Source organism: Onychostruthus taczanowskii, unplaced genomic scaffold (genome assembly GCF_017590055.1).
Source record: "Onychostruthus taczanowskii isolate IOZ18803 unplaced genomic scaffold, ASM1759005v1 scaffold68, whole genome shotgun sequence".
Classification (NCBI taxonomy): Eukaryota; Metazoa; Chordata; class Aves; order Passeriformes; family Passeridae; genus Onychostruthus; species Onychostruthus taczanowskii.
In genome coordinates, this window is record NW_024504566.1 from 4,480,807 (window position 1) to 4,508,066 (window position 27,260).

Here is a 27,260-nt window from a genome sequence, read left to right on the forward strand (position 1 = left end):
CTCATTAAAATATGGAGCATTTTTTAATCTGCTTTGAATGCTAAGATCCTGAAGCAGAAAAAACAGCTCAGTAAACATACAGGAATATATTTTCTCCACAGCAGACTGATGAAAATGTATCAGATTGTGCTGTCTGCATTTTCACTGCTGCTGTCTCCTCAGCTAATTTGAGAGACTTGGATCTTCAGGCATTGTAGCAATGGTGATAGCTACACAGTCTGTTGCTGACAAAAATGTGATTTTTGTCACTGAGATAAAAAAATAAACATTGGATTTATAGCATATTTTGTATGGGATTTTGTTATAAAGGTAAGCACTTAAAAGGAATTTTAATCACATTGATTGTCTTACTGGAAGTGAAAGAGCTCCATGTAAAAAATTAGTTTTAAAGATGTTAAGTTTTAATGTGTATATCTTTGAAATCCTAAATGTGCTAATCCTGTACTGATGACCTGGCAGTCCTGTGTGGTTATATCTTGCTAAAATAGCTTAATGGCTACATATAGTCTGAAAAATTGAGTAATTTAAAGAGTTAATAAATCCAGATCATCAGGTCCCTGGAAATTTATTCATTTTATTTTATTTTACTTAATTTTAATAACGTGCTCAAGTGTATTATTTGAATATTTAAAGTTCAGCACATGCTTTGCTGAACTATGGCTTGATTATGACTATGAGTGAATTTTTTATCACATATGCAGAGAACTGAATTCATTATTCTTCACTACTTTCTTGCTTATTATGTAGAGCTTAGGAAAAGTTTTAGTTTCTCCTTGAGGTACATATAAATCTTGATAGTAAAGCTGTGGATTACACCTTCTCTATTGGGTTTGTGTGGCCAGGTTTGGCTGCGATGGAGGGGTGGGGACAGGGCTCTGGCTTCTGTGGGAAGCTGTGTGTGCTAGAAGCTTCCCCTATATCCAACAGAACCAATGCCACTCCAAAATGGAACTGTCTCACACTGGAGAAGTTCATGGAGGATTGTCTTCCATGGGAGGGACTTCACACTGGAGTAAGAGTGTGAGCAGCTCTCCCCTTGAGCAGGAAGGAGCAGCAGAGACAATGTGAGATGAACTGACTGTCACCCCATTCCCAGTCCTGTGTGTGCTGCTGGGGGAGGAGAGAGATTATTTGGGAGTGAAGTTGAACCAGGGAAGAAGGGAGGGGTGGGGGAAAGGTGCTTTTAAGTTTTGTTTTTATTTCTCAATTCCCTGCCTTGATTTGATTGGAAATAAATTAAATTAATTTCCTCAAGTCTGTTTCACTCATGATGGTAACTGGTGGGTGGTATCTCCTTGTCCTTATTCTCAACCATGAGTCTCTTGTTACATTTTCTTTCCTCTGTCCTGCTAAGGATGGGAGTGATAGAGTGGCTTTGGTGGGCGCCTGGCCTCCAGCCACAACTGGTTACTATATTTGGCTAAAGATAAGGTAGCTTTTTTATTTTGAAATTATGCAGCCTGTGACTAAGTTATTTGGTTTAGTATCCTTTCTTGTATTGCAAGGACACATCAAAGAAGGCTAGAGATCAAGGGTAAATCAGAAAAAATAATTGGTGAGTGTGTGCCATGAAGAATACCAAAGGTCTTGAAGAGAGCTGTTGGAGAACTATAGCTATCTATAAAGCTGGTTTTCCTATGTCCTAGTGAATCTTACACAAATTTTACTTGCCTTTTGAAGGTGTAGCGCAGGACTTTGAAGAAGCCTCTGCCCTTCTGAATGAGGAGGCTCCATGGCCAGTAGAGGTTTCCTGGTGCATCTCGAATGGCCTCGTTTTAGGCCAATTACCTGAACCTCAAATATAATGATCAGGGAACTCATATGTGGGTTTCTCCCATTCTTCTTTGTTTTTGTGATGTCCCCATAACTAAAGGGAGCTGACTGCTGGTCCCCTGCTCCTCCTCTTGTTGAGTCTGCTGGGGCTGCACAAGCCAGGCCTGGCGACTTGATCTGTCATGTCACTGCTCTATAAAAGTGGCTTCTCCATTATACTTTGTTCCCTCACTGAGGGACTTTTCCGTGGAGGACTAAACAGTCATGTCACATGTAAGATGTGCAGTCCTTGTAAGCTCAGGACTGTGAGAAAGAACTGCAACAGTATTTGGTAACGGTTATATCTTGATAAGGATGTGTATCTTATATTTCTGCTATATTTCTGTGAAACTTTTTTTCTCAGCAAAACCTCTTATGCCATTATCCTAAGCTAATCAGAAGTGAACTAAAGAAAAAAAAAAGTTGAAGAGGATTAGTTAGGTAGGCTGGAGAAAATATATTCATAAGTATATAGTGTCAATTATTTAATCATAAATTCCGTTATGAAGTGAAAGGATAGCTATATTATTTAAATTACACAAAGAAGCCTTCTATTTTGACAAATGTCACAGTATTGTAAAAACACAGAATGCTAACTAATAGCAAGATTGAATAAGAAAAATAATAATATTTTCGAGACTTTTTTTTCCAAGTAAAGACTGGGTTTAGTAAATTTAACCTTCTTCTCTACAGTTTTAGCAAAATACAGAATAAATCAGATAAAGAAAAGAGAGAAAGTATTTAGTATTCTTAAATTCATAGCTATTATTATAGCTTTAAGGAAGAAAAAATATTTTTATATATTTGAAGTATTTCTGTGATGTTTTCTTTTCCAGTAAAACAACTTGGGGAGATTATGTATACAGAACTCTCTTGAGAAAATTTACCAATTTAGATGATCTCTAGCTGTCCTCACACATAGAGGTCTATTAAAAAGTCTTTTATAATTTTAATAACATGTCATGCAGCTATTTAATGACATTTTGATGTCCTAACTGCTCATTGAATATTTACTCCCCATTGCTTTTCATAGCTCGTATTACCAACAGCATGTTTTCTGTAAGTCAAACTGTTTCTGTCGCCATTTTGAAAGAAAATATAGGCAAGTCTCGCAGTAGGATATTTTGAAATATTTAGTTAAGTGGAACAGTCTATTGAAGAGTAGTCTTTTTAATGTAAGAGAAAATAAAAATTATTTTATGAAGAGTATTGCAACAAATTAATTTGTATCAGACTAAATCTAAAAGATGTAATAAAAACCACAGAAACTCTGAGCCAGCTGACAGATGTGTTTGCTGTACATGCAAGCTATTGTTGCTGAAAATCTCTGAACAATTTAGTTTTAGAAAAGGATTGATTTGCCCAGTAACAGTTGTAATATCATAAGGTCTTATACAATTTTGTTTTAATTAAGAGGTTATTTTTCACCGATTCCCTTAAATTGACTTTTCTGGCTACTGCTGGCCTTTCTTTTTTTTCTTTCTTCCCTCAGCATTAGATAATTACTGTAACACGTGTGCCAAGGAAAATTTAAAATTATGAACTTTTCCAAATACTCACAATGCTGTTCCATCACAGTAATGGGTCTGTTCAGGCTGGAGCTGCTCCTACAGACAGAAAAGACATCAGTGAGTTGAAATGTTCTCCATGACATTCTTTAATTTTGGTACTTCTCTAAGTTCAGAAATCGCCCTGATTTTTGACCCATGAGATCAGGTACTTTTCTGAGCTTTTAGAAAATATATGAATAATAGAAATTAGCTGCAACTAGCATGTGGGGGGTTTTCACATCACTTTCTTGAAGAAGCATTTGAGTGTATCTGAGATTAAAGCTTAATGCTTCCTCCTACAGTAGGACTCCTTCTCTTCTTTTTATTTCTCCTGAATGAGTCTGAAATGTCATCTCTCCCAGCTTGCAGGCATATGATCCCTGGAACAGCTGTGCATTTGCACAGAAATTTGATGGAATTTCACCTGTCATCTTAGCTTGTTTCCTCAGCTTTGAATACTAGCCACTCATCATTAGGGCCTGATTTATCTGTGAGTGTGCCGTTGAAGCAGAGCAGGAGCGCACCAGGCTCTCGCCCATATTGCACGAAGCATCATGGTAAATCTCCGTGGCCAGAACAGCGCTGGGATGCAGAATTTGGTTCTGCTGGAAGCACAAAGGACTGCAGAGGAGGGCCCATAGAGCAGTGGAGGGCATGGTCCTCTGCTTGAAGGCCAGCCTGTGGGGATGAGTTGTGTCTGTGGAGGAGCAGCACAGTGAGAGGCGTTGAGTCCCTGGATAGTGTGTGAGCTCTTGGGGCCACTTGGTCACTCCTGTGCTTGAATGCCTTGCACTGTGCCACTGTGTTTGCCAAAGCTTCAGGCTGAAACTGAATTAATGACATGCAATGGCACCAAACTGGAAATACACTCAATTTGTCAGGTACAGCAGTTGGAAGTTGTAATGTATCAGTGTTGTAAGCTAAAAAATATCACTAAGCCTGACATTATTCTGACTGGTGGCACCGATACAATACGTGGCTGAACAGGAATTCACATTGAAGTCTTTTATGCATTACTAAATAATTAATATGCAGAGATTTTGGAATTAGCTAATACTTTCTAGGTGAAGATAATAAATGTGTTTTAATAATTCTTTTCTTCCTGCCACTTGATTTATCAATTCTTAAAATATTGAATTGCAAATGTATTATGGCTTTTTTGTGTGTGTCTCTTTCATGAGAGCTGCTAGTACATTTTGTTTTTCTGTTGAGTTACATGACTTAGTGACAATCCTATTTAGTCAGGAACTTCGTGCATCATCCAGTGAAATATTAAAAGGTTTTAACTATTAAATTATTTTTATGTATATGCAGCATGCAAGGCTGTGCACTAAGCAAATTCCTTTACCATTTTTATTACTAGAAATCTAAAATAAATAATAGATTGGTTTATAAATCCTTTTGTAGACCTATTTATAATAATGGCTCTGTTAATCATAAACAAGAAAGAGTATTTGCTAAGATTGCTATACTTACTGAAGAAAAAAGAAAAGTAGTGCTGTGTTAAATGCTAACCTCTAATTAAAGAATATATCTTGAAAGAACAGAAAACACAGAAAAATCGGTGAAGGAGTGAAGTTATTTAGCTATAGTGGCCTTTTCAATAATATATCCATGACAATTCCAAGAAAAGGCATTGAAATGGAGTTCAGTTCATGGAATTCTCGTACTAAGCCTGTTACTCTATTTAATTTAGACAATGGCATTGACAGTTGATTTCTTCAAGAGATGAATAAGTGATGCACTGCTTTATACTGAATTCCTTTAAATCTGCACTACTTTGAATTTCAATTATGGTTCAATGCTAGCTTGTCTTTCTCTGCATATTTAACTGTAAAGAAATCTCACATGTGAAATATATACTGTTTTCAGTGACCTTTTCCTTCCTTTTCCTCTTTGGTAACTTTAGGTTTATATAAGCATGTAGACATGATAGAAAAATGAGACTGCAATCCAGTTATTTTGATGTTTAGTACATTTTTTTTCAATTCAATCAATAACCTGAATTATCATTACAATGCAGTACTCACCTCTTCTTTTCTGGATGGCTTAAATTGCAAAACCATGTTGGATGGGAGCAGTCACAATTGTTATAGTAATGTCACACAGTTATTCCGTGCTAAAATTTTCTTTATTCTGGGAATTTTATTAATTCTGGGAAGGAAATCAACCATTGCATTTGAAATACATCTCTCTCTTCTCCATGATTTTTTGTGGGTTTTTTTCTGTGCATATATATGATATGTGCATCATTTTTAAGTGTATATTTTCACTGTTTAAAACTTTCTTAAAATAAAATAATTGCCATTTATATTTTTTCAGGTTTTAAAAATATATTTTCTATCTAAATGAACATTTCTAAATTTGATAACTAATACAGACCTAGACTGATTATATACTAGCTCTATGAAAGAGAACACATATGGGATGTTTTATCTGTATCTGGAGCTGCTGTTTCAGCTATCAAATTAATGGAAGTGTAATGGAACACTTAGTAACAAAATTAATGGTCTGCATTCTTTTCTTTGTCACTCAATCTGTATGGCTCCATTAGGTCTGATATCTTCAGTTACAAGAAGAAAGAACAATGAATATGCTGGCACTTTGCTATGTATTAGAAAAGAATCTATCACTTTATGTATTCATGAGCTAATGGGCACCTTGTTGCCTCAAACTTCAGTGAGATGATATAAGTTAAAGAACATCTATTCTGGTATAGATTTATTTGCAACATAATTTATTGATTCTAATATTTGTGTTATTCTTGGATTCATAAATGCAGGTGGTGAAGGATATTTGTTTCTTCTGTCACTGTTCATTATCACAGATATTTCTACTAGATGAAGTGGTTTCTCTGGGATTTTACTGTAATCCACAGGATTTTATTTTTATTGTGCTCTTTTCCTACTACTGCACTTGATAGTACTTGTTTCAAGGTTCAACCATGTACAAAAGATGAAATGTAATAGCAATCATGTTTTCTTTCTATTAAAGTATGGATTTTTTTGAGAGATTAATTTACTGGGACAATTCTCTGTGAGACCATTTTACAGCTACCATCTAATATCAAAACCCAGTGCCACAACCTTTCTTAAAGACATGCAATCTATTTTGACACAGACAGCTGTTCCAGGCTTTATATTTTTGTTAGGGTTATAGCTGAAAAGCTGTGTAGATGCACAGATGTTTTTATCTTAAGGATTTTTGGATTATGAGGACTGAAATATTTTTGAACTTTTTCTCACCTTTTTCATTAGCCTGGCCCTGGTCCACAGTTTTCAAAATCCACACAAATTTGCCATTCCAGTCTTTAAAGATACCAATATCATCTAACTGCTGTTGGTTGGGTGATGGAATATGGGTAGTGGGACAATGAACTAGTAGATCTGGAAAAATTTCTTGAAACTCTATGCCTGCTCAAATGGGGCCATCTCTAAATCACTCAGGGTTTTGCCATATTAGAGGATTTTTCATCTTATGTGTATTGGCACATTTCAGAGCCTCCCTCCAAACTGGCAAGTATCCAGCCAGCAAAACATAGTCTGAATAGACCTGTGCTGCTCCAGAATTACTCATGACCACCTCCAATGAGTTTGTGTCATGAAACAAAAAGTTTGAAAATAAAATTTTATATATAGCTGATGTTCCATAGTGCCATGGGAAAGTCTATGTATAAAACTTCTTAGCTAACTTGCATTTGAAGGAAAAAAATTATGAGGCTATATTACATCAGAGAATAGAAAACACAATTTGAAACACTGTGATTGTTTCTATTGCTTTATCTTCATTTTATTTGAGAAAATGTTAGGTTTTGTGTTTGAATGTTTATAATTGGCCATGACATTCAAGAGGTGTGTGCAATATTGCTAGAATATAAAATACTAAAGCAAAAGTGACTACAAAACCAGAGACTGGCCTTTTAAATTGTGGTTTTGTCACTGTTGATCAAATTTCTCAAGTACATAGGTAGTACGGCACTTGTAGTTTAGTTCTATTTCGAATTTGTTGGGTAGCTATTACTGTTCTCTTTCAGTGGTATTTTAGGGGATTTGCACAATTTAGACATTTATTAATGAGACCCGAAGACAGGAGTGTTGACTGTTTGCTAGGCTGAAATGTGATGAAACAAGATAGTCTTTCTTCTTCAGAAGTGCATTCATACCCAAGTACTTTTCCTAGTACATCCTCAGAGAGGATTTTTGTGTTGACTCAATGTCAAGTGCTGTACTTTATTATTTTCTTCATATTACCTTTCTTTATTATTTTCTGTGACTGATCTAGATATTCCAAGATTTCTAATTTTGCACTTTGTAATGTGGTTATTACATCACCTGTTACAAAGATGTAAGTGCTTTGTATATATTTCATGTTTTTATTGAAATAATTAAAATTTCAGTCACAATCCCCCTAAGTCAAAATACATTATAAGGAAATAATGAAACAGTCCATTTAATTTTCTAATTTTGATTGTTTTGGAGGTTTTTTAAATGAAAGAAATAGTGAAATGTGTTTATAAACATTTCATCAAAATCACCATTTTGTTTTCAGAAAAACATGAAAAGAAATAGCAAGTGAGGAAAAGAAAGATAGTGTTTCTTGATTGTGCAACACTTAATGAGAATTTATGTAGCCTTAGAAAAAAAAATTAAAAATAACATAATGTTACAGTCAAAACTTTGTTGTGAGCAAACCAGGAAAATTCCATTATAGGAGAAGCCACCAAGTCACAGCTGTAATAAAATCATACTTTGCAGCATCTAACTGACTGTTAATAGAGTTAATTCAGAGAATGATAGTACCCTTTGCACTACAAATTATCAAATTAATACACAAGTCTCATCAAAACAGTTTAAAAATCTCAGACAACCACTTTCAAGTGTCTATCTTTATCTCAGTGGTTATGCTACCCCTTTGGGTCCCAAGGTTGGCAATATCCATCCTCCTCAAAACGACATGAAAAGGGTGCTTTCATGAGTTGCTGCCACCCTGAATTCTTCACCAGGAGAATTGTGATGTCAATGATTTTTTCTTTCTCAATTTCCACTAATTTAGCACTTTTTCTAACTTTTTTCCCTTATATTTTATTGATTTTCACTTTGTGTCTCTATTTATTATATATTTTGTTTTGTGCTAGTATATTCCTTGTTATTCACTGTGTTTTCTCTCTGTGCACCTTAAAACCTTTCCAAGAGTCAGTTGTTTGTTTTTTTCCAAGAGTTTGTTTTAATGACCATTCCTAGTTTTTTTTCAGTCTGTTTTTATTATCCTAGGCCTACGGTCCTGTATACCTCATTATTATTTGCAAATCACAAATATTTCATCCTATATAGAATATTTACTTTTTAATGCATATGTAAAAATTCTGATTATATCACAAAATTTTGCAAATAAAAGTGGTATAAGGAAAACTATAACAAATTAGTCAATAGTCACCAGATATTTAGAAAATTTGTTGCAGCTAAACAAGCTGAATCAAAACTCCAGGCAGCAGAGGTAAGTTCAAACAAATCCTGAGAAATTAATCTTGAGGCCTTGCAGAGCCAGTGCAAGGTTTACAGCTTGTTACTGGCAGCGTATTCCGAATTGCAGGGCAATGATACAGCTGTAGTAACATCCCTGCATTTTTGTTTTGTCTCTTTGTCTTATGACATGTCTGGAGTTATTCAAAAGGCATGTGAATGTGACATGTGGGGGTATGGTTTTGTGGTGAACAGTGACTTAATGGTTGGAGTCAATCATCTTAGAGGTCTTTGTCAGTCTAAGTGGTCTTCAGTTCTATGATTCTATGGTTATTGCTTCCAAATAGAAAACTGACATGTTAGGAAGTCTAACTTTTTCTAAAGTTTTAAAGATTTGTGTTGCCACATTCTCTTCATAGAGAAAAGCAAGGCACAATTCTTCCCAGGAATATTTCTGGGTTTCATATTCTCTGAACCTCAGAGAAAGGGAAAACACAATTCTTATCTTACTTGCTGTGCCTGTGTTGTGCCAAAGTAGAATGCAGTATGGAGATTGTTTATCCAAAGTGAGGATGTTTTGTTCCCTTAGCCTGTCAGCGCCAAGAAAGTGTGTGTGTGTTGGGCCATCACAAGACAGTCACGAGAGAATCGGAGATGAGGGCAGCTCTGCACAGTTGTGTGCAGAGTGAGTGGGTGGCAGATTCAGTTTAGATGCAATGTATAGAATATAGTATAATAAAGTAATTAATTAGCCTTCTGATAAGGTAGAGTCACATGCATCATTCTCCCTCACCAACATCGGAGTTGCCCTTGCTTCAATAGGTTTGGATTTTTTGATTCTGCATTGCTGTTTCTCAGGATATATTTAGTGGTGTTGCTCTTTGTTGCTTCAGAGTTGTTACAGCATTTGAAATCTTGGCTGTTTAAGTTACAACAAAATCAAGAAGGCTTAAGGAAAAAAAGAAGCAAGGGAAAATCTGTGGGGAATGTTCCTAAACCAAAGTGAACTCATGAGAGGACCTGAATTTAGCTGTTTGGGTAGACTACATTCTCTGGGAAAGCTGAGAATACCCTTGTTAGGGTGTGGTAGTTTCACACCAGCCAGCAACCCAGCTCTACACAACTGCTCGTCCACTCCCCCACCAGCAGAATCTGGGAGAGACTTGGAAAGGTAAAAGCCAGAAAAGTTGTGGATTGAGATAAAGACAGTTTAATAGTAGAAGCAAAAGCCATGCACACAAGCAAAGCCAAACAAGGAATTAATTCACTGCTTCCCTCTACAATCTCAGGGAGAGCAGGGCCCCATCACATGTAATGGTGACTTGGAAACTCAAACACCATCATTCCAAACCTTCCCTTCTTCCTGCTTTTCCCAACTTTACATACTGAGCATGATGTCATATGGTCTGGAATATACCTTTGGTCAGTAGGGGTGACCTGTCCTGGCTGTGTCTTCTTCCAACATCTCAGGCATCCCCAGTCTCCTTGCCAGTAGCAGTCTCAGTAAAAGGCAGAAAAGGCCTTGAATCTGTGTAAACCCTGCTCAGCAGTAACAAGAACATCTCTATTTTTATTAATCCTGTGTTCAGCACAAGTCCAAAACACAGCCTAGTACCAGCCAAGGTGAAGAGAATTAACTCTACCCCTGCCAACACCAGCACACCATCACGCTGTTATTTGGACTTTTCTTTTTCTTGAAATCCAAACTGTGTTCCTGTCATTTCCATAGACATTTTGATGTCCTCCACTGTATGCTACATGCATACAGTCTTGTACAGTCTGAATACTACTTTTCTCATTTTCATGATGTATTTTAGAACCAGAGGATGTGATATAATTGTAAGACTTCATACTAATAAAGGTGGTTTATCCAAGCCTATTAGGACAAAATGAGCAAGATTGTTCTAAGTACCACTGCAGATAGCACTACCAGTCTTAGGCTTATCTTTTCCTTATGCAGTGCCAAAACTAATCAGTTTCCATACAACTAACATACTAACAAACACACACTGAGGAAATATGCTTTTAGCACAGTAAGAGTGTCAAAACAGTATTATTAATTCAAAACTTACTTTGCAGATAAAATTGCTGTGTTAATGAAATGAACTCTTAGTTGTTCAACTTAATATTCAAAGATTCAAAAAAAGTTTAAGCAGCTCAGCTTAGGTGCAATAATATGGATTCAATTCAATATAGTGGCTGTTGTTGCCACACAAGAACAACAAATAGGTCATAATGTAGAAATAACCCCCAACTATTTAATTGCTGGTATCTTTGTGATGGAAAGGAAACACATTCCTCAAAGAATTTATGTCTTTAGAGTACTGATTTTTTTTTTATAGTTAAGCCAGTATTTCAAGGGAACAAACTTATTTTCTTTTGTAAAGGGAGAAAATAATGTCTATAAGTGAAGTGATTAATTAATAGATTATCTCACTATTTCACTGTTACAACAGAAAGTGTAGCCTTTTAGTTCACTCTTCTGAGTTCATTCATATCTAACCTTGATGAGGGTAAATCCATTAGCAAGGGCAGGTTATTCTCTGCGAACAATTCTGTTCTTCCTCAGTGAAATTCATGGCTGCTGTAGTAAGTACAGAATAATAATAGGCAATGGAAAAAAGTTATTATGGTTGTTTGCAGAAGTCAAACATCAAGGTGCTTTTAAAGTGAACCTTTAAGTTATTATAAAAGAAGTCCTATAGCATCAGTGTAATTTGTTGTTTAGCAAAGGCTTCCATCACCCAACAGTTTTTCCTTTTTAAGTCTAGTCATGTTGTAAATCATGTTTATAGGAAGGAGATTTCTTTATTAGTTTCAAGGCAGATGATGGTCAGTAGAAATAATCCTCCGGGTAAAATTATTCCCAGCCTCAGTTTAAAACATGTTTTGATTCATTTGTTATATTCTCAGTCTGTTTGCAGCCCTCCTGCTGACATCAGTAACAAGCAATATACTGAGAAAAACACAGGGCTTTGAAAATGAGATGTTATTTGTGTTTGGAAAGAGTATTCTAACATTTTTTTTCTCTGTACTAATGCTGTCACATTTTATATGCAGCTGTGGGACTTGCTGTGGTTTTATATTTTGGCACCAGCCTGTAATGTGTGTGCTATCATGCTGTATGCTCAGGGAAAAACCCAACATGGTAATATTACATTTGCAGCCCACTTTATGGGCTAATTAAGATAAAGGATGTTGTGAATTCCATAAATATCAACCAAACTGCACAAAAGTGTGTCAAGACATTAAAAAATGTTGCTGAATGCTATTGAAAAAGAGTTGTCACTTAGCAGCCTGTCCTTTGCTTAAATGTAGGAAAAATAACTGCTACAGATCTGGGATAAAAGTACTCCCTGCAAGGGATCAAGCAAGTGAAATATAATGCTAGACTTCAATTCAGTGATCCACTTCAGATTCTTTTAGATATTGTGGGTTATTAAGTAACCAAATTATATTCAAGTATTTCAGCACCTGCTTCATCAAGCTACAGAATATGGAATTAGATATATACCACTTCAGCTTCACTGATTTGATTATGTAGTAGAGAGAGACTGGTGAATATATATTAATCCTATGAAATTAAATCAAGGAAATTAGCTGAAGATATTCCTAGGGGCATATTTGGTGTCTGTTTGCATGAAATGCTGAATTACCTGCTTACTAAAATCACTTTTTTTTTTTTTTTTTTTTTTTTTAATGAGAAATGGAATGGAACTGAGTTTACATAGGAATTTAAACAGCAAAGTACAAGTTCAAACCAGAAATCCATTTAATTCCTGGCTCTTACAACAGCCAATACCAGATCATTGAAATATAAGAATGAAGCAAGTATGCATTTTTTTCCTTTGGTGGTTCCTAATATGGAGTATAGAGACTGGTCACTCCTGTATCCTGTATAATGTATGCAAGTATGATGCAATGCTGTGCATACAGAAAACCATTTCCTTTTTATTGGTTTAAAAAATTCTTTAGGATAATATCATAGATGCTTCCTTGTTCTTATGAGAAATAGTGGCATAAGAGTCAAATAAAGCCTATGCATTTTTAATCCATGACATTGCCAATTCTATTGCCATTATAACCATTATAACACTGTTATCTGTTTAGGAGTCTGAATTATTCAATATTTTCACAGACACAGACATTCCAGTATTTCTAACCATGATTTTGTCCTGTTTATATCTTCTCTTGGTGCTGGATGCTTATTACATGCTATTTTCTCTACAAGTCTAAACAAATAATTTAAGATGCAGAAGTTTATGCTGCAGGCTTTTCAAATTAGCTGAGATTAACTCCATACAAAATGACTTAATTTCAGTGTTAAGTATGGACTGTCTTATCTCAGTCTGAAATTGCGACTGTTCTATTCCTACTCTTAGTCTAGCTATTTTCATACCATATATGAAAAGGGTCTTGTTTGTAATTTACTCAAGATTTTCTAGGCAATTCTGTTTTCTATATTATGTTATCTCTGATTCATTTATAAGCAATATCAGAATTGAATTTTATTCTGATTTATTGAAGTAAAATATTAGTGAAAATTGCTGAAGTAAGCAGTAATACATAATAAGATGGTAAAACATGTTTGCAAAACATATTAATCAGGTTTAAGTAGTCCTAGCACTTCAAAGGTTTTTGACCTGTAGAGAAATACATTTTCATCCTCAGGGAAATCTTTACAATTCACAGTAATTTTCATTTTTGGTTGAAGACAAAATGGAGTTTTGGAGGAGAGTGATATATGGTAAACACAGCATGTTTAGAAAAGCCACTATCCTGGTGTGGTTAGTACACAGGGCTCAAATCCAAGACACAGATTCTGTTGAACTTCTTCAAAATAGATACTTAAAATTTGTTCTCTGGACAAAGAATAATTAATAACCAAAAAGCTTTATGTGGCTCACCTATTTTGAGCAGCTTTTTTTCTTGAAAATGAAAAAAAATTCCTAGTTCTGTGCTACAGACAGTGCATTTCAGCAAGCTGTTTTGAGTTCCAAAAAATGTTTTATGAAAAAAAGAAAAAGAAATTGTTACTAAAGACATTTTCTTCTCCCCTCATTACATGCACGAGAGAGTACTCATTATTCTGCTTTGTATTCTCCCACTGCTCTAACAAATCATCACATGCTTTGTATTTTTCACATGCTGATTTATTTGCATTACCTAATAACACCTCTGGTTTATATTTTGCTTGCAGGTTTCTCTTGGACTTCTACATGCCCGAGCCACTCATATTCTCTGGCCTCCACAGCGCTGGCAGAAGTTAGAGCCGATGCTTCCTCCGGAGCGCAAACCACTCCACAGAGAGCAGGAGTGATCTGAACGCTCAGGAAGGAAAACACTGACACGAAGTTCAACCAGAAAGAGTTTCAGTGGTTATACCATCATTTGTAAGAGCTTTGCCATGTGCTCTGACATCAGTGTCACGTCAACAAACATATGTGACATCTAAATGTCACAATGCCACCAGAAATTCTTTGTGTTTCTTTTGTTTGTTTGTTCTATTGTTTGGTGGGTTTAAAAAATTTCCAACATTAGGGCATTGTATATTAATTCAGTTTGAAATAATTGGTTGTAGAAGAACTGAATGTTCATTTTTTTTCTGGAAGCAGTAACATGCTTGGCTTATGTCTCTACCTGTGCTTCTCTGGGCAAGAAACTATTAAAACCTTCAATAAAATATTTTGATCTTTTACATTCACCTTGGGTTTTTTGTAACTGCATGGAAATTATTCGTGTTTTTTACATATGAAAAAAGAAAAAAAAAAACCCAAAACATACATACTTTGGATTGTGTTATAATTACTAGCAATGAGGAATCAGTACTTCTGTAGGTGAAAAGTCTTCAATGCAGCTTATTTCTATTATTAAACTTATTACTTATTTCTATTTTCTATTTCAGGATAAAAATAATATGTTTTATATTAGTATTTCCTGTATATCTTTCTGAGTTAGATATTCAGTCAAATTGTGCAAATGATATTGCATTATCTGAAGGCAGTGTTTAATTAATTTTTCTAGTAGACTAAATCTTTGTTAGTACTGATTGCCACATTTCTTGGAAACTATGTAATTAGATAAGAAATATGTGATTATTATTCTAGTATATCGTTAATATAATAAATATACTCTGTGAATAGGCAGTAAAGCTGCACACATTGTAAGTGAAAACAGCTTGGAAAATTACACATTTTCAATGACAAATCAATATGAGCCAGCCTTTGTTCATATTTATTGAATTTTACCTCACATAGGCTAGTGCTAAAAAAAATTTAACAAACCACAGGAAAGATCTTTAAACACTTTCAGCTAAAAACATGCAATTATCAGAACTTCAGGCAAGATTAATGTAAGTCTACAGCTCTTTGAACACACACATCTGCCTTGTGAGTTAGATGATAGCTTCAATCACTATGAAAATTATCTATTACTAACTAACTTTCTTCTTAAATGCTCCATCTCTGTAGACTCTGACTACTTTATGTGTCAGGATCTTTGTTCCAAAAAGGTTTTCTACAGGTCTTTGAAGTCTCTTAGTTAAACTAATGCAGTTTGTTTGGGTGATATTGCAGTAAATTCAGAATTATTCAGGGACAGAAGGAGAATCCAGGGAACTACATGCCTGTGAGCCTTCCCTCATGCTGGGGAACATTATGGAACAGATTACCTTGAATGTGATCACAGGGCCAACCAGGGGGTCAGGCTCAGCTAGAATGGGTTTAGGAACAGTGGGTCCTGTTTGACCAACCTGATCTCATTTTATGACCAGGTGATCTTCCTAGCAGATGGCAGAAAAATTGTGGATATTTACATGGACTTCAGTAAAATCTTTGACACTGTCTCCCACAGCATTCTCATGGGCAAGCTGGCAGCCCACAGCTTGGACGAGTGCTCCCTTCACTGGGTTAAAAATCGTATTCTTCTGTCTATATTTTTCCACGCTTGACCTTCCCCAAACCATCCCCATTTCACTGACTTTGATCCCCTAAACACCTCAAAAGTCTTGTGCAGTACTGAAATGCTCTGCCCTGCACTCTGCAGCAAAACCTGTACCCATGAGCAAGTCAGCCAGGCAACCCAGCCAGCCTCCCTCTGTTTCCTGGTGTTAGTTGTACCCAGCGGGGTGGGTTCACGGGTCTCAGTGCTCCTTCATAGCTGTAAGGTGGGACTCTCACAGTTTGATGACTCCTGAAACAGACAAAGGAGTTAAATCATGGTGTTATTTGGGTTCCCATAGCTTCAATTGTTCTTTTGGGCTCCTTTGTCTGTGTGAAGACCACTTGTACAGGCTATGAAAGTTTCAATGCCCAAAGTATTGAACTGTGACATGCCTCAAGGAATAAATATTCATCTATATTTGCATACATATATTTATAAATATCCATACATTTATATGGAGATGTATGTAGGATATACATGATGAAATGATGGAATAGAGAATATGCCTATTAAGTCTGGAGATGGTTGCAAACACTGATGTAACTTTGGAGAATGGTATTAGAGCACAGTGATCTGAATTTGGTAATGCTGAGCAGAGAGTCTGGTGCAATAATTACCTATATACATGCTGGATCATGTCAAAAGAAAATTTGGATATTACAGTGGATTGTAGTTGAGGATGAGGCAACAATATGCTGAACAAGGAAAATACACACTTTGTAAAGAGCAGTACAGGCTGTGAACACAGCAAACAATATTCCTTCTACATTCTTGTAGGCTATAATTTGAGGTGCCAGATACAAAAAAATAGAGAAAAAAACAACAAAAAAAAATTACCTATGAGAAATGTTGGAAGGACTTGGGTTTATAATTTAGTCTGTATGAGACAGTCTTCAAAATGATGAGATTGTTGTGAAATGCAAGACAGTCATTGGTTTTCCAAGTTCATCATGTGTGGGAGCAGAACTAATAAACTTATAATGCAACATCTGGACTGTTAGATTAGACATAAAAAATATTTTCATTATAAAAAATAATGAAACACTTGAATAGATTATTTTTTATTTCAATACTTTAATTTTTTTATCAGGCCTGTTGGAGACAGAAGGATGGATGAACTAGACCTGAGATCCATATCAGCTGTTTTATACATTCTCTGATTAGGTCTTCTGTGCTTGGTAAACTTGGTTGTGCCTTTGATGCTGGGCAGGCAGTTGCATCGATATCTAATTCCTTTAGACTGATAACTATGATTCTTTAGATTAGATTCTTTAGCCTAACAGTATTAGAGTACTCTTATGTACCATTTTCCTCTAAGGAAATCTAAGGCATCTAAGGAACCAGTTTCCTGTAAAAGAAGCTATTTTCTTCATCATATTAATGTGCATGACATTTTACATTATCATGTAGGCTGGTGAATAGAATAGCTCCATGAAATCATAACAGATAATTCAGTATCCAGAGCATGAAGGGCAAACCTTTCCTTTCAAAGCAGAAATGACCACGATTGGTGCACATGAGCACATATTTAAAGGTGTTGTTATTTAATTGATACATTTGGGTTTCAAGCTTCAAATGTGAAACACATAATGAGAAGCCTGTTCTGGAAGTAATGAAATAAGTAACAAAATTCTCATGGCCATCGTGATTAGCTCTCTAAGGCCTCTTCACAGGCCTTCTGGTTTTTGGTGCTTGCTTATATCTGTAATGCAATAAGGTATGATTTGATGGGAGTTAAATAAGAACGAGCACAAGTAAGGAGAAGGACACTAAGGATGTCCTATAAAAGGATGACAGGATATTTTAAAGCTTGATTTTTTAAAAAATGTTTTAGCATCCCATAAATACCTTCCTATGGCCCAAGACAGGGAGAACAGACTGCCAGACTGCACTTGTAGAGCAAGGAGCAACATTGCAAAAAGATCAGGAATTGGTACTCAATGCATACTCTTAGCAATGTACCATGCACAACTACCCCTGAAAAAATGACAGAGCAAAGCTGTGTATCTCAGCAGCACAGCCTCATACAGAAAACCAAAACACCAAAGGAGAAAGCGGAAAGCTGGTGTAAGAAAAGAATTATCATCTAATGAATCTAAGAATCTTCAATTAGGTTGTCAGGATTTCCCATGACAAGGGAACATCATAGCACAGAAGATGTGCTGAGCTTCACTTCCTCCATCTATTCATCCTTTAGGATAACATACCTAGATGATGCAACATGAATACTGGCAATCTGTCATTGCATGCACAGAGCAGTAGCTGTTCAGTTCTGAAGCAATTGCAAAATGGATAATTTAGTGCAGAACTATCCAAGGAGAAAAAGGTAAAGCCAAGAAAATAGATTGTGCTTTAGTAAACAGTTTACACTGCCTGGTTCCTCAAGTATTAACACTCATGAAATAAAACACCAGACTTTACAAGAACAACTAAGACATATGAACTTAAAGTACCACAGCATAGTCAAGTGATTATGAGCTCTTTCTATGCAGAATTTCATTTTCACATATCTTTTTCATTCCTTTAAATTTGTTTACCATGCAAATAAGACAGAGCTCTGAACAATTCCAGCATATTACAAGTAAGCCAGCTGTCAGAAGTATCTTTCTGTAGTTGTATTGCTCAGGTGTCTAGCAGCTGATGAACCTGCATACTATTGTGGGAATTCGGTTATCCTTTGGTATTTTACTATAATGTGGAATAATTCTCTCACTTTGGGATATTTCCATATCACTACTATTATGATCAAGACAATTATTACTTTCTTCCTTTCCATGCCAACATGGTCTATTTTTACCATGGTCTATTTAGCATCTTATCCAAGACCATAAGATACACAGGATAGATTTAGAAAAAAAATATCAGAATTTCCTAGATCACAGCCTACCTATTTATTGTCTGTCATTTACTGTCATTAGCTAGCACACTTAATGAAAAAATGTACAATTTGTGATATAAAATACAAATCTGAATGAATTTACAAGATCAGTGAAAACCAAAATTCTGAGTAGACAGCTTAGCCTTCCACAATTGCATGGTGAGAGGAAAAGATGAGTCTTTAGAGCTAAAGTTTCCTGCATCATTATAGGCTCATAGAATATGTAATGTGGCCATAATAGTGGCAAATATCTTAGGATATATCCTTCCAAAAATACCCACTTTCACCCCAAACCACTGGATTTGTGTAAATAGCATGCAGCAGCCCTTTCTCGCCATCCTATAGAAGCTACGCTTTTGTGCAAAAATAAATTGAAGTTACCGAAAGAAACTAGAGGACAAAGGGTGTAAAAAACCCTGTGGCAGTGGCTTAAGGGATAGACTGGGAATCCCAGAGCTAGCAGAGCTGAAATTCTCATCACTACATCTGTACTCCTTTTCAGTAACTCCTTTGTGTGAATTAAATGCTCAGACTATTAAGTCTGGTACCACAACTACAAATTTAATTTCAGCTAGTGTCTTCCAGTGTTTTTTAACTGAAAAAAAATGTTGTGTTTCCTATTGTGGAAGTTTTAGCAGTACACCTTATGACCCTGAATCCTGTGGGGTTATTTGTTTGGTTTTTAGTTTGTGAAATAAAAGATAAACCAGAAGCTGATTTATGCAACTGCACCTCAAGAGAATTTTAAGCAGAACATTACACAGAAAAAATTGCCAATGCTCAAACTATGTCATCATCCACATATTTTCTTGATTTAAATTCATTAATTGTCTTATTGGATGAGGGGTTCACCTTTGAAGATTTAATAGTTAACACCCCAAAGGTGTGGACTATTTTAAAAATGCAGCAGCTGTATCTGAATAGCAGGTTACCCCAAACATACCGTGAGGAAAGGTTTAATTAAAAAAAAAAAAATTAATTTGTGATAACTTATTGGAACTGTATTAACCCACCATATTATGAACTATCTTCCTCTTCCATCCCACTCACAAATGTCTCAGCATTTTATTTAACATCTAACCTTTTCTCATATCCTCCTATTAAATGTCAAAATTGAATTTTACATCCTTTGGGAGCTAAACATACCATACTCATATTTTTTCCTTACACATATTTCAATTAATAAATGAAACATAGAACAGCAAATTTTTTTTTTTTTTAGCAATCCCCACAATTTCATCCATTTGATTACAAGTATTAATCACAAAAATGGTCCTGTTTTCTGTAGGACTTGATTGCCTCAGGATCTAAGTTCAGGCTATAGTACTTTCTAACCTGCTTTTGATGAGCCTGTAATTAAAGAAATGCATTTCCTTTATTCTCCTTTCTTCCCTCATTATGAATGGATGGTATCTAAATTTGACATGAAATATCTTAAGGGTTTAGATAAGTAGTCCATTTGTCCAGTAACCTGTTCCTGACAGAGGTTAGTAAGTTATACTTCCTATAATGAAGAGTTTGAAATAACCTGCCAAAAGGGAAATTACGTTTCAGCCCCAGGCAGTTAGTGTTATGCCCTGGGGCATGAAAGTTTAAATTTCTTTCTTATCTTATATCCTTTATAATGTAACTGAATGTTCCACTATCTATATAAATGTTTAGTGCTCTCTTTAACAGCAACAGCTGAAAAGTCTGTTTGTAAACAGAAAACAACTGAGTAAAGTCTGAAAGTTTTTTCTTTAACTTCTGTTTACTCGTGCAATCCCCTATGTTAAATTGGGAACAATTATTTTTCTTGGCATTGTAACTATATGACAACGGGAGCAACTAAATTTAAAAATAAATTATATAAGCAAGTAAAGTCTTTTTATAATATGGGCTAAACACAGTGGAACCTAGCAAGTTCAACAAAAATAGGGATTTTTGTTCTCTCTCTACAGTTGGTTAAACTTATTTGGGTGACCGACAGGCACAATTCCAAATCTTACATTGAGTCTTCAATAACCAGGTGGCAAAAGTGAAAGTGCCTGTTCTTTAGTGCTTGACTTTTTAAATCATTTTGAAAATCAGGTGGTTTTCATTTTAAGTTATCTGAAATGAAATGCCTGACTTGCAAAATCACTAGTCACTATTGAAAATCAGTGGTCATGAAAGTAAGTTTATTTGCTCTTTTGATAACTGACTAAAAAGAAGAAAATTATTTCCTCCTCCTTTTCTCTATTAATAACCTGTGTTTTAAACAGACCCTTCTCAGTAACAAGACAGAACAAAATTTTTAAAGACACAGAAAACCTCTGATGGGATTTTCTAAAAATACTTTAAATACTTTATGGCACAAGTAGATACGTTGCCTTGAATGAAAGGCAATGGAACTTTTTATGCTAAATAATTTTGTGATAAATTCATAGAATGATTTAGTTGTCTAACAGTCAAAACAAGTTCTTTTAGCCTATCATGTGGGCGTGGTGAGTCTAGTCTCTGTTGTGCATTTCTCTCTCTTTGTCTTTCTCACACACACACCCCACACGTACCCATGATACTTAATACTGTAGGTGTCTAAGGAATGAAAAGCTATGTTCACAAAAAGTTTCAAGTGCTACAATACTTTTAATTAATTAGCATCTTCAATATGAATACCCAGTGTCCCTATTGAGCACAAGAAGAATTAGCTATGGAAGAATGAGATTTTCAAAGTGCACTGAACAGGGCAATGTCCAAATTGTCCAAAGGTTAGTTAGAATCTAAGATTGCATTGGTCCTAGTTAATTAAAACTGCCTGGAAAGAGTCTCAGGAAAATTAGTACTTTTTCAAAAAGCAATGAATGGTTGGAAGTAGTTCTCAATTCAAGTGACACTTAATTTTTCTTCCGATGACACAAATTATATTGTGAAAACTGGCAGGGAAAGTGTTTGTAGAAGTGTGCCAGGAAGGATAAGTTTCATGAGGGTAGCTACTGTTATGAGTGATTCATGTAAATTTATTTGGAATACATAGTTCCAATAGTTCAATCGCTTATTTGGAAAGAAAACAATATGGCAATTCGATCAGCAAATGTTTTTTCAAAAACTTAAAGCTTTTGAACTTCTTACAGTCATATTTAGCTTCTATTTGTTTTATTTTAGCAATCTTTCTGTTAGTTTTTTCTTTCTTCTAGTCACAGTCCATAATTCTTATTTTCACTCTACTGATCAGTTTAATCATCATAAACTTTTACTCTCACTGGCTATGCTGAAAAATCCACTCTTTTAAAAAAATTTATTCTCGCTTTTCCTAGTTTTCACTCTGTTGCTTAGCTACTCACCTAGAGCATTTCCTTTTTCATATGTGCTCCTTTCCTTCATAGCCTTCAAAACATTTCATTTGATTTTTCCAAGAAATTTGTTATGCAATTCAACTTTGTAGAAATAATAATTACCCTTAAATATAATATAATATAATATAATATAATATAATATAATATAATATAATATAATATAATATATATAATGTAATATAATAATATAATATCCCTTTATATATATATATATATATAAACCATTGTTTCAGGATTTTCTTCTCCCCTTAATATATATATATATATAAACCATTGTTTCAGGATTTTCTTCTCTCTTTGAATACTGCATTATGAAATTTATTTCTTGTGTATCCATGTAAGAAAACATAATTATCTAGGTACATGATGAACCTAAACTGACATTCTTCATTTCAGTATTGATGTATCATAAAAGAATATGCTGCAAATTTGAAATCCATATGGTGCATGCAGCAAATCAAGCTGAGATTTAAAGCACAGTTGGAACATAATGGGGGGTAAAAAGGCCATTGATGAATACCTTGCTTAAACAAGGTGGTCCTTGTCTTGAAGTGTATCTGCTATTTCAGCTCAAGATTCCTTATTTTTTCATATGCTACTCTTTCTTGCCTTTACTTATACAAAACGATTCAGAAAAGTGTAACAGGTTTGCTTGGTTTTTCTAAAGGCAAATTATCTTATTTGACAGATTTTGCTTTTCATGGTTGGAATTAGATAATGATCAGTTGGAATGTTGTAAAATCATTTAAATTCTGAGAGAAAGAGAACAGGGTGGTGAGAAATGCAGAGTTTGTAACAGTGGCTAGGTCAAAAGCAAAACATTCTCTGAATGTGGTTAAACAGGACATTGACCTGTAAGTCAGTCTATAAACATACTGTTGATATATAGAGCATGTCAAGGATTTGAACTCTAACATGAAGTTTGAATTAACTGAAGAGTCAGCTGGGTATGTTTTTGAGGAAGGAGTTAATTGGAGGGCAGACTTAGACAAGGTTAAGAGAGGTCTTGTATGGATTGGTTTGATTTTTTTCTAGATGAAAATAAATTAAGTTAAAAACCCCAACCTGGACAATAAAAAGATTTAAGACTCTCTGTATAATAGGGTTTCATGCCTTATGTATTCCTATGCTGTGGTCCTAATCAATCTCAGTTTTACTGACAGAGTTGTAAGTGCCTCTAAAGCAAATCAGATACTGTAGGTAGAATGGAAATTATTCAACGTGACCATATTTTTCTTTGAAAAATATGTATCCCTGGGCTACAAGTGCTCAAAATCAATGCTCAATGCTCTATTATGGATGGCAGAAAATATTGAGGGGCATATAAAAAATATTCATGATGTTAACTTCCTTTGTCACTGGAATGTCACTGTTTCTTTCCATTTCTGTTCCAGGACTTGTATAAAAGGGTTACAAATGAAAAAACATGGAAACCCTGTCAGTATTTTTCTTTATTGAGAATTTGACCTGCAAGATGTTGAACATCTGTTACTATGGTTTATCTGGGATTTAGAGTTGGATGGTGAGTTAATATAAGAATAGACAAGTGCAATTAAATATAAAATGTAGGGAAGATTAAGAAACATAAGCAAATTGCTTGTGTATTACTGCTTTTTCTTTCCTGCACTACTCTGCTTTATAGCACTTTGACTATCATAGTTTCAGATAAAACCGAAATTATAAATATATGTAAATTATGTATTATATATAATTTATATATATATATATATAATTTTTTCTTGCCAAGTATGTGTGCCAGAACTCCTGTTTCCTCCTACAGTGTGCCATTTTACCTGTCCCTTTATACTGACAAGACTGTCCTATAGTACTGCTTTTAGAATCACAACTATAAGCTTGTAACTTTTCCTATTTTCGCATTAATTATGTTGAACTCTTTGCTCCACTGTGAGATTAAAATGAAAAAAAAACCCAACCTGTTATTAATAACATATTTATTTTAAAGTGAAATGTATTTTTAAATAGCTTTCTGAAAGAACTCCATTATACAATGAAGCTTTATTTAGAACACAAAAATATAAGTCCACACTTACACTGACATTCATGAACTGGAAGAAAGAAATGTTGAGAATGGCATTAAGGCGACTTCACTCTGAACATTTTTTCATCCTATTTCAGCAGGACAGGAAATTATTCTTTTATTTCTAGTGCTTGAATTCTATAGGATAAAGCTCAATCAGAAACATATAATCATCTGAGACAGAAGGCTTGCGAACAATATATTTTGGAAATATCCCTTTACTTTAGAGGAAATCTGAATATGGGTCTTGTAGTTTTTAATCTCTTTATATATATCTAATGAGATTTTTCTCCCAGTGCAGATATGGTAGATTAATGGCACTGCACACTTTAGGATAGATGACTCAAGTCTGAGGGCTGTGTGACTCTGCACAAAGGATCTAGACCATGTATGCACACCAGGTCATTACACATTTTGAAACACTGGTAACAAAATAAAGTCACTGTTTTGACAGAAATTAAACTGGACTAGAGTGGAATGACTAAGCAGATACCCCCTCTGTCTCTTCCTTGGCCTTGCCAAAAAACGACCAATCTGACTGGTTAGCTTATGAAAGACGGAGATAAACATTTTCAGATGAATGATGGAATTCAGCAGCTGTTGGAATGGTGCATGCCAACTCTGTCAAATTGTTTTCTTAGTGAAATTGCAGTGGTGAAAAACATGTAGAAGTTAACATGCATTCCATTCTGACTATGCCATGGCTGTCTGGTTTTGCTACCTGTATCTTGAGGAAAGCCAAATTTTTTGACATGTTCTTTCATAATTCTGCTAAAGTCAGATTCTATGAATGTCTCTACTTTGTGAACAGTCATTTTTTTTGCCCTGATTAGTAAATTAGCAATATCCAGTGCCATTATATGAGAATGAAGGTTTTATCTCATCAGTCAAAGATGTTTACTGAAGTATTTTGTGCTTTTTCAAATAAGTAAAACTAAGTTCATAATGGCCCTAGCAGTTTGAGTGATGCCATGTTGTTGGACAAATTTAAGGTCAGTTATCAGTAAGTGCTATTCCATATGCTTGAAACCTGTAAATGCAAAAAAACCTGCAGATATCCCTTTGACCACTGATCGCCTTTCCACAAAGCACAGTGACCTCACAGTCTACAGAAAAAGCCCAAGGCCCAGAAATTGTGTATCCCACCTGTCAGACTAACTTTGTAAAAGTCCCCCATAGTGTCCACTGATAATACGTGATGCGGGCTGGCAACAAGTTTTGTTATCTTGGTAATGAAATGTGGTGATTGCTGATGATATCACAAAATGTATTAACTTGGCTAGCAACATTTTGGTAAATTATGGTTCCAGCCATTGAGTTCAAAATTGGTTTTTGAATGGGAATATTATGCTGCTGTTGTCAGAGTTTTATGGCTTCCAGTTTTGGACAAATTGCTATGTAAATGCCTCATTCATTTTCACTTATGCTGTTTTCAGCAAATTCCTGATGTCAAGTCGCAAAATAAATAGAACTGAAGCTGTGCAGTTTGTAAAAACTTTGACATTGACACTCTAATCATATCTCAGATGAGAAAGCAATGTCATGGAGTTCATGTGCCTGAGGGAAGCATCCCATGTTTTGATAGAAAGACAAAGACACAGAACTGGGTGGCTGAAACATTGGGAAGATTATCTCAGGGATAATCTTAAAGTATGTGAAGTAAACATATCTAAAGACAAATTTTGATGCATCTAGTTCTGTAATTCTAATGACCTTGAGGAACATACTGCTGCTCATGCACTGAGCTAAAAGGTCTTCAGTATGGAGCAGCAGAAGAAAATAAGAACACAACTTTAAAAAAAAAAAATCAGAAAAACCCACAATTCACAGATGACTTCAGGCTGTCCCAGGTTTTGCCTGTGGCACATCCACAGAGTACTAAGCCTTCCTTCCAGCTGGTCTCACTCTCATCCCAAAATTCATGAGTGAACTTAGGAAGGCACAGGTGCAGCTTCGTGTGTTGATGACAGGGGAAAGTTTGTTTCCCCTCTAATAGTATGAAATGGGATGTTCACGAGTCCCTCTTGGATGACTCTTAACTGCTCCAGAGGGTTTATTGTCTGCTATTTCTTTATTGCCTGCTTGTTTTGAGTATGAAAGTGGGAAAGGTCAGATTTAGTCCTGAAAAAGAATTCACATTAGTGAACTTCAATGAGAGGTGTTAGTATCTAAAGAAATTTTACTTGAGTATTGTGTTGTTTGGGAGCTTTTCATATTCAAAGGCAGAACAAAGCCAGAAATTTAAACTCTATAAGACTAATTATAAAATGCATAACTACAGCACACTTTAATGAAAACTTTCTAAAATTAGAAAAAATTAGTTGCTGTCTTTTTATGTAATAGAAATATTCAAGTGCCCTACAATATAATTACAATTTGAAGTGTTGCCTAGTCTTGAACCAATGAGGACAAAAAATAAAAATAAAAAGACAAAAAGATTTCACCTTTCCTTGGATTTTTATCTCATATTAAAGAAATTATAATTGCAGTTTAAATTATAAAACTACATTCTCAATGCAGTGCTGTACAATTGAAACTATTAAACTTATTCATGTTAAAACAGAGAAAAAATAGTTCAGCATAATCTGGTGGAAAGATAAGCATCTTGTGACTTAAAGAGGTCATAAGAGTTTCCCCTCTGTCCACAAGAAGCCTATTGTAGGACCTCAGAGATAGCTGAAAAATGTAGATATATTAATCTACACATTTGAAGATTAAATTAAGAGAATGAAACATGTTCAGGTTAAGTGATGCTATTAATGCTATGATTTCACATACAGTCTTCCTAAAGCATTAATGCGTGATCACGTAGTTACATATACTCTCACATCCCTTTATGCTACCTCTGTATATACAGCAAAATTTGTAGTAAATTGAACATATACCTTTGAAATAATGCATAAATATAATAAACAGATATCTTTTCTCCTGTGTCTAAACCTGGAGGCTAGAGGGGTGATATTTTGAGCTGCTCTCTTCATTCCCTCGCTCCATCCCCCAGCATTTCATGGGTACAGGGAATAAGGGCTGCGGTCGGTTCACCACATGCTGTTTCTGTCACTCCTTCCTCCTCACACTAACCCCCTCCTCCAGGGGTCCCTGCCATGCAGTGCAGCCCTTCAGAAACAGACCCTTCCAGTGTGGGTCCTCTGTGAGGCCACAAGTCCTGCCAGCAAAGCTGCCCAGCCTGGGCTCCTCTCCCCGTGGGGCCACAGGTCCTGTCAGGAGCTCCTACAGTGAGGGGTTCCCTGGGATCACAGCTTCCTT

General features: G+C 35.3%; 1 protein-coding gene across 3 annotated transcripts in view; it reads left to right on the forward strand.

The window, feature by feature from the left end:
* The window catches only part of IMMP2L (inner mitochondrial membrane peptidase subunit 2), a 407,522-nt gene extending 393,003 nt beyond the window's left edge, over window positions 1-14,519 (forward strand). For all 3 annotated transcript variants that reach the window (XM_041421053.1, XM_041421054.1, XM_041421052.1), the window contains one exon: window positions 14,022-14,519. In XM_041421053.1, the coding sequence (XP_041276987.1) occupies window positions 14,022-14,141 (120 nt within the window). In that variant the 3' untranslated portion in view covers window positions 14,142-14,519. The remainder of the gene's footprint in view (window positions 1-14,021) is intronic.
* The last annotated feature ends 12,741 nt before the right edge of the window (window positions 14,520-27,260 follow it).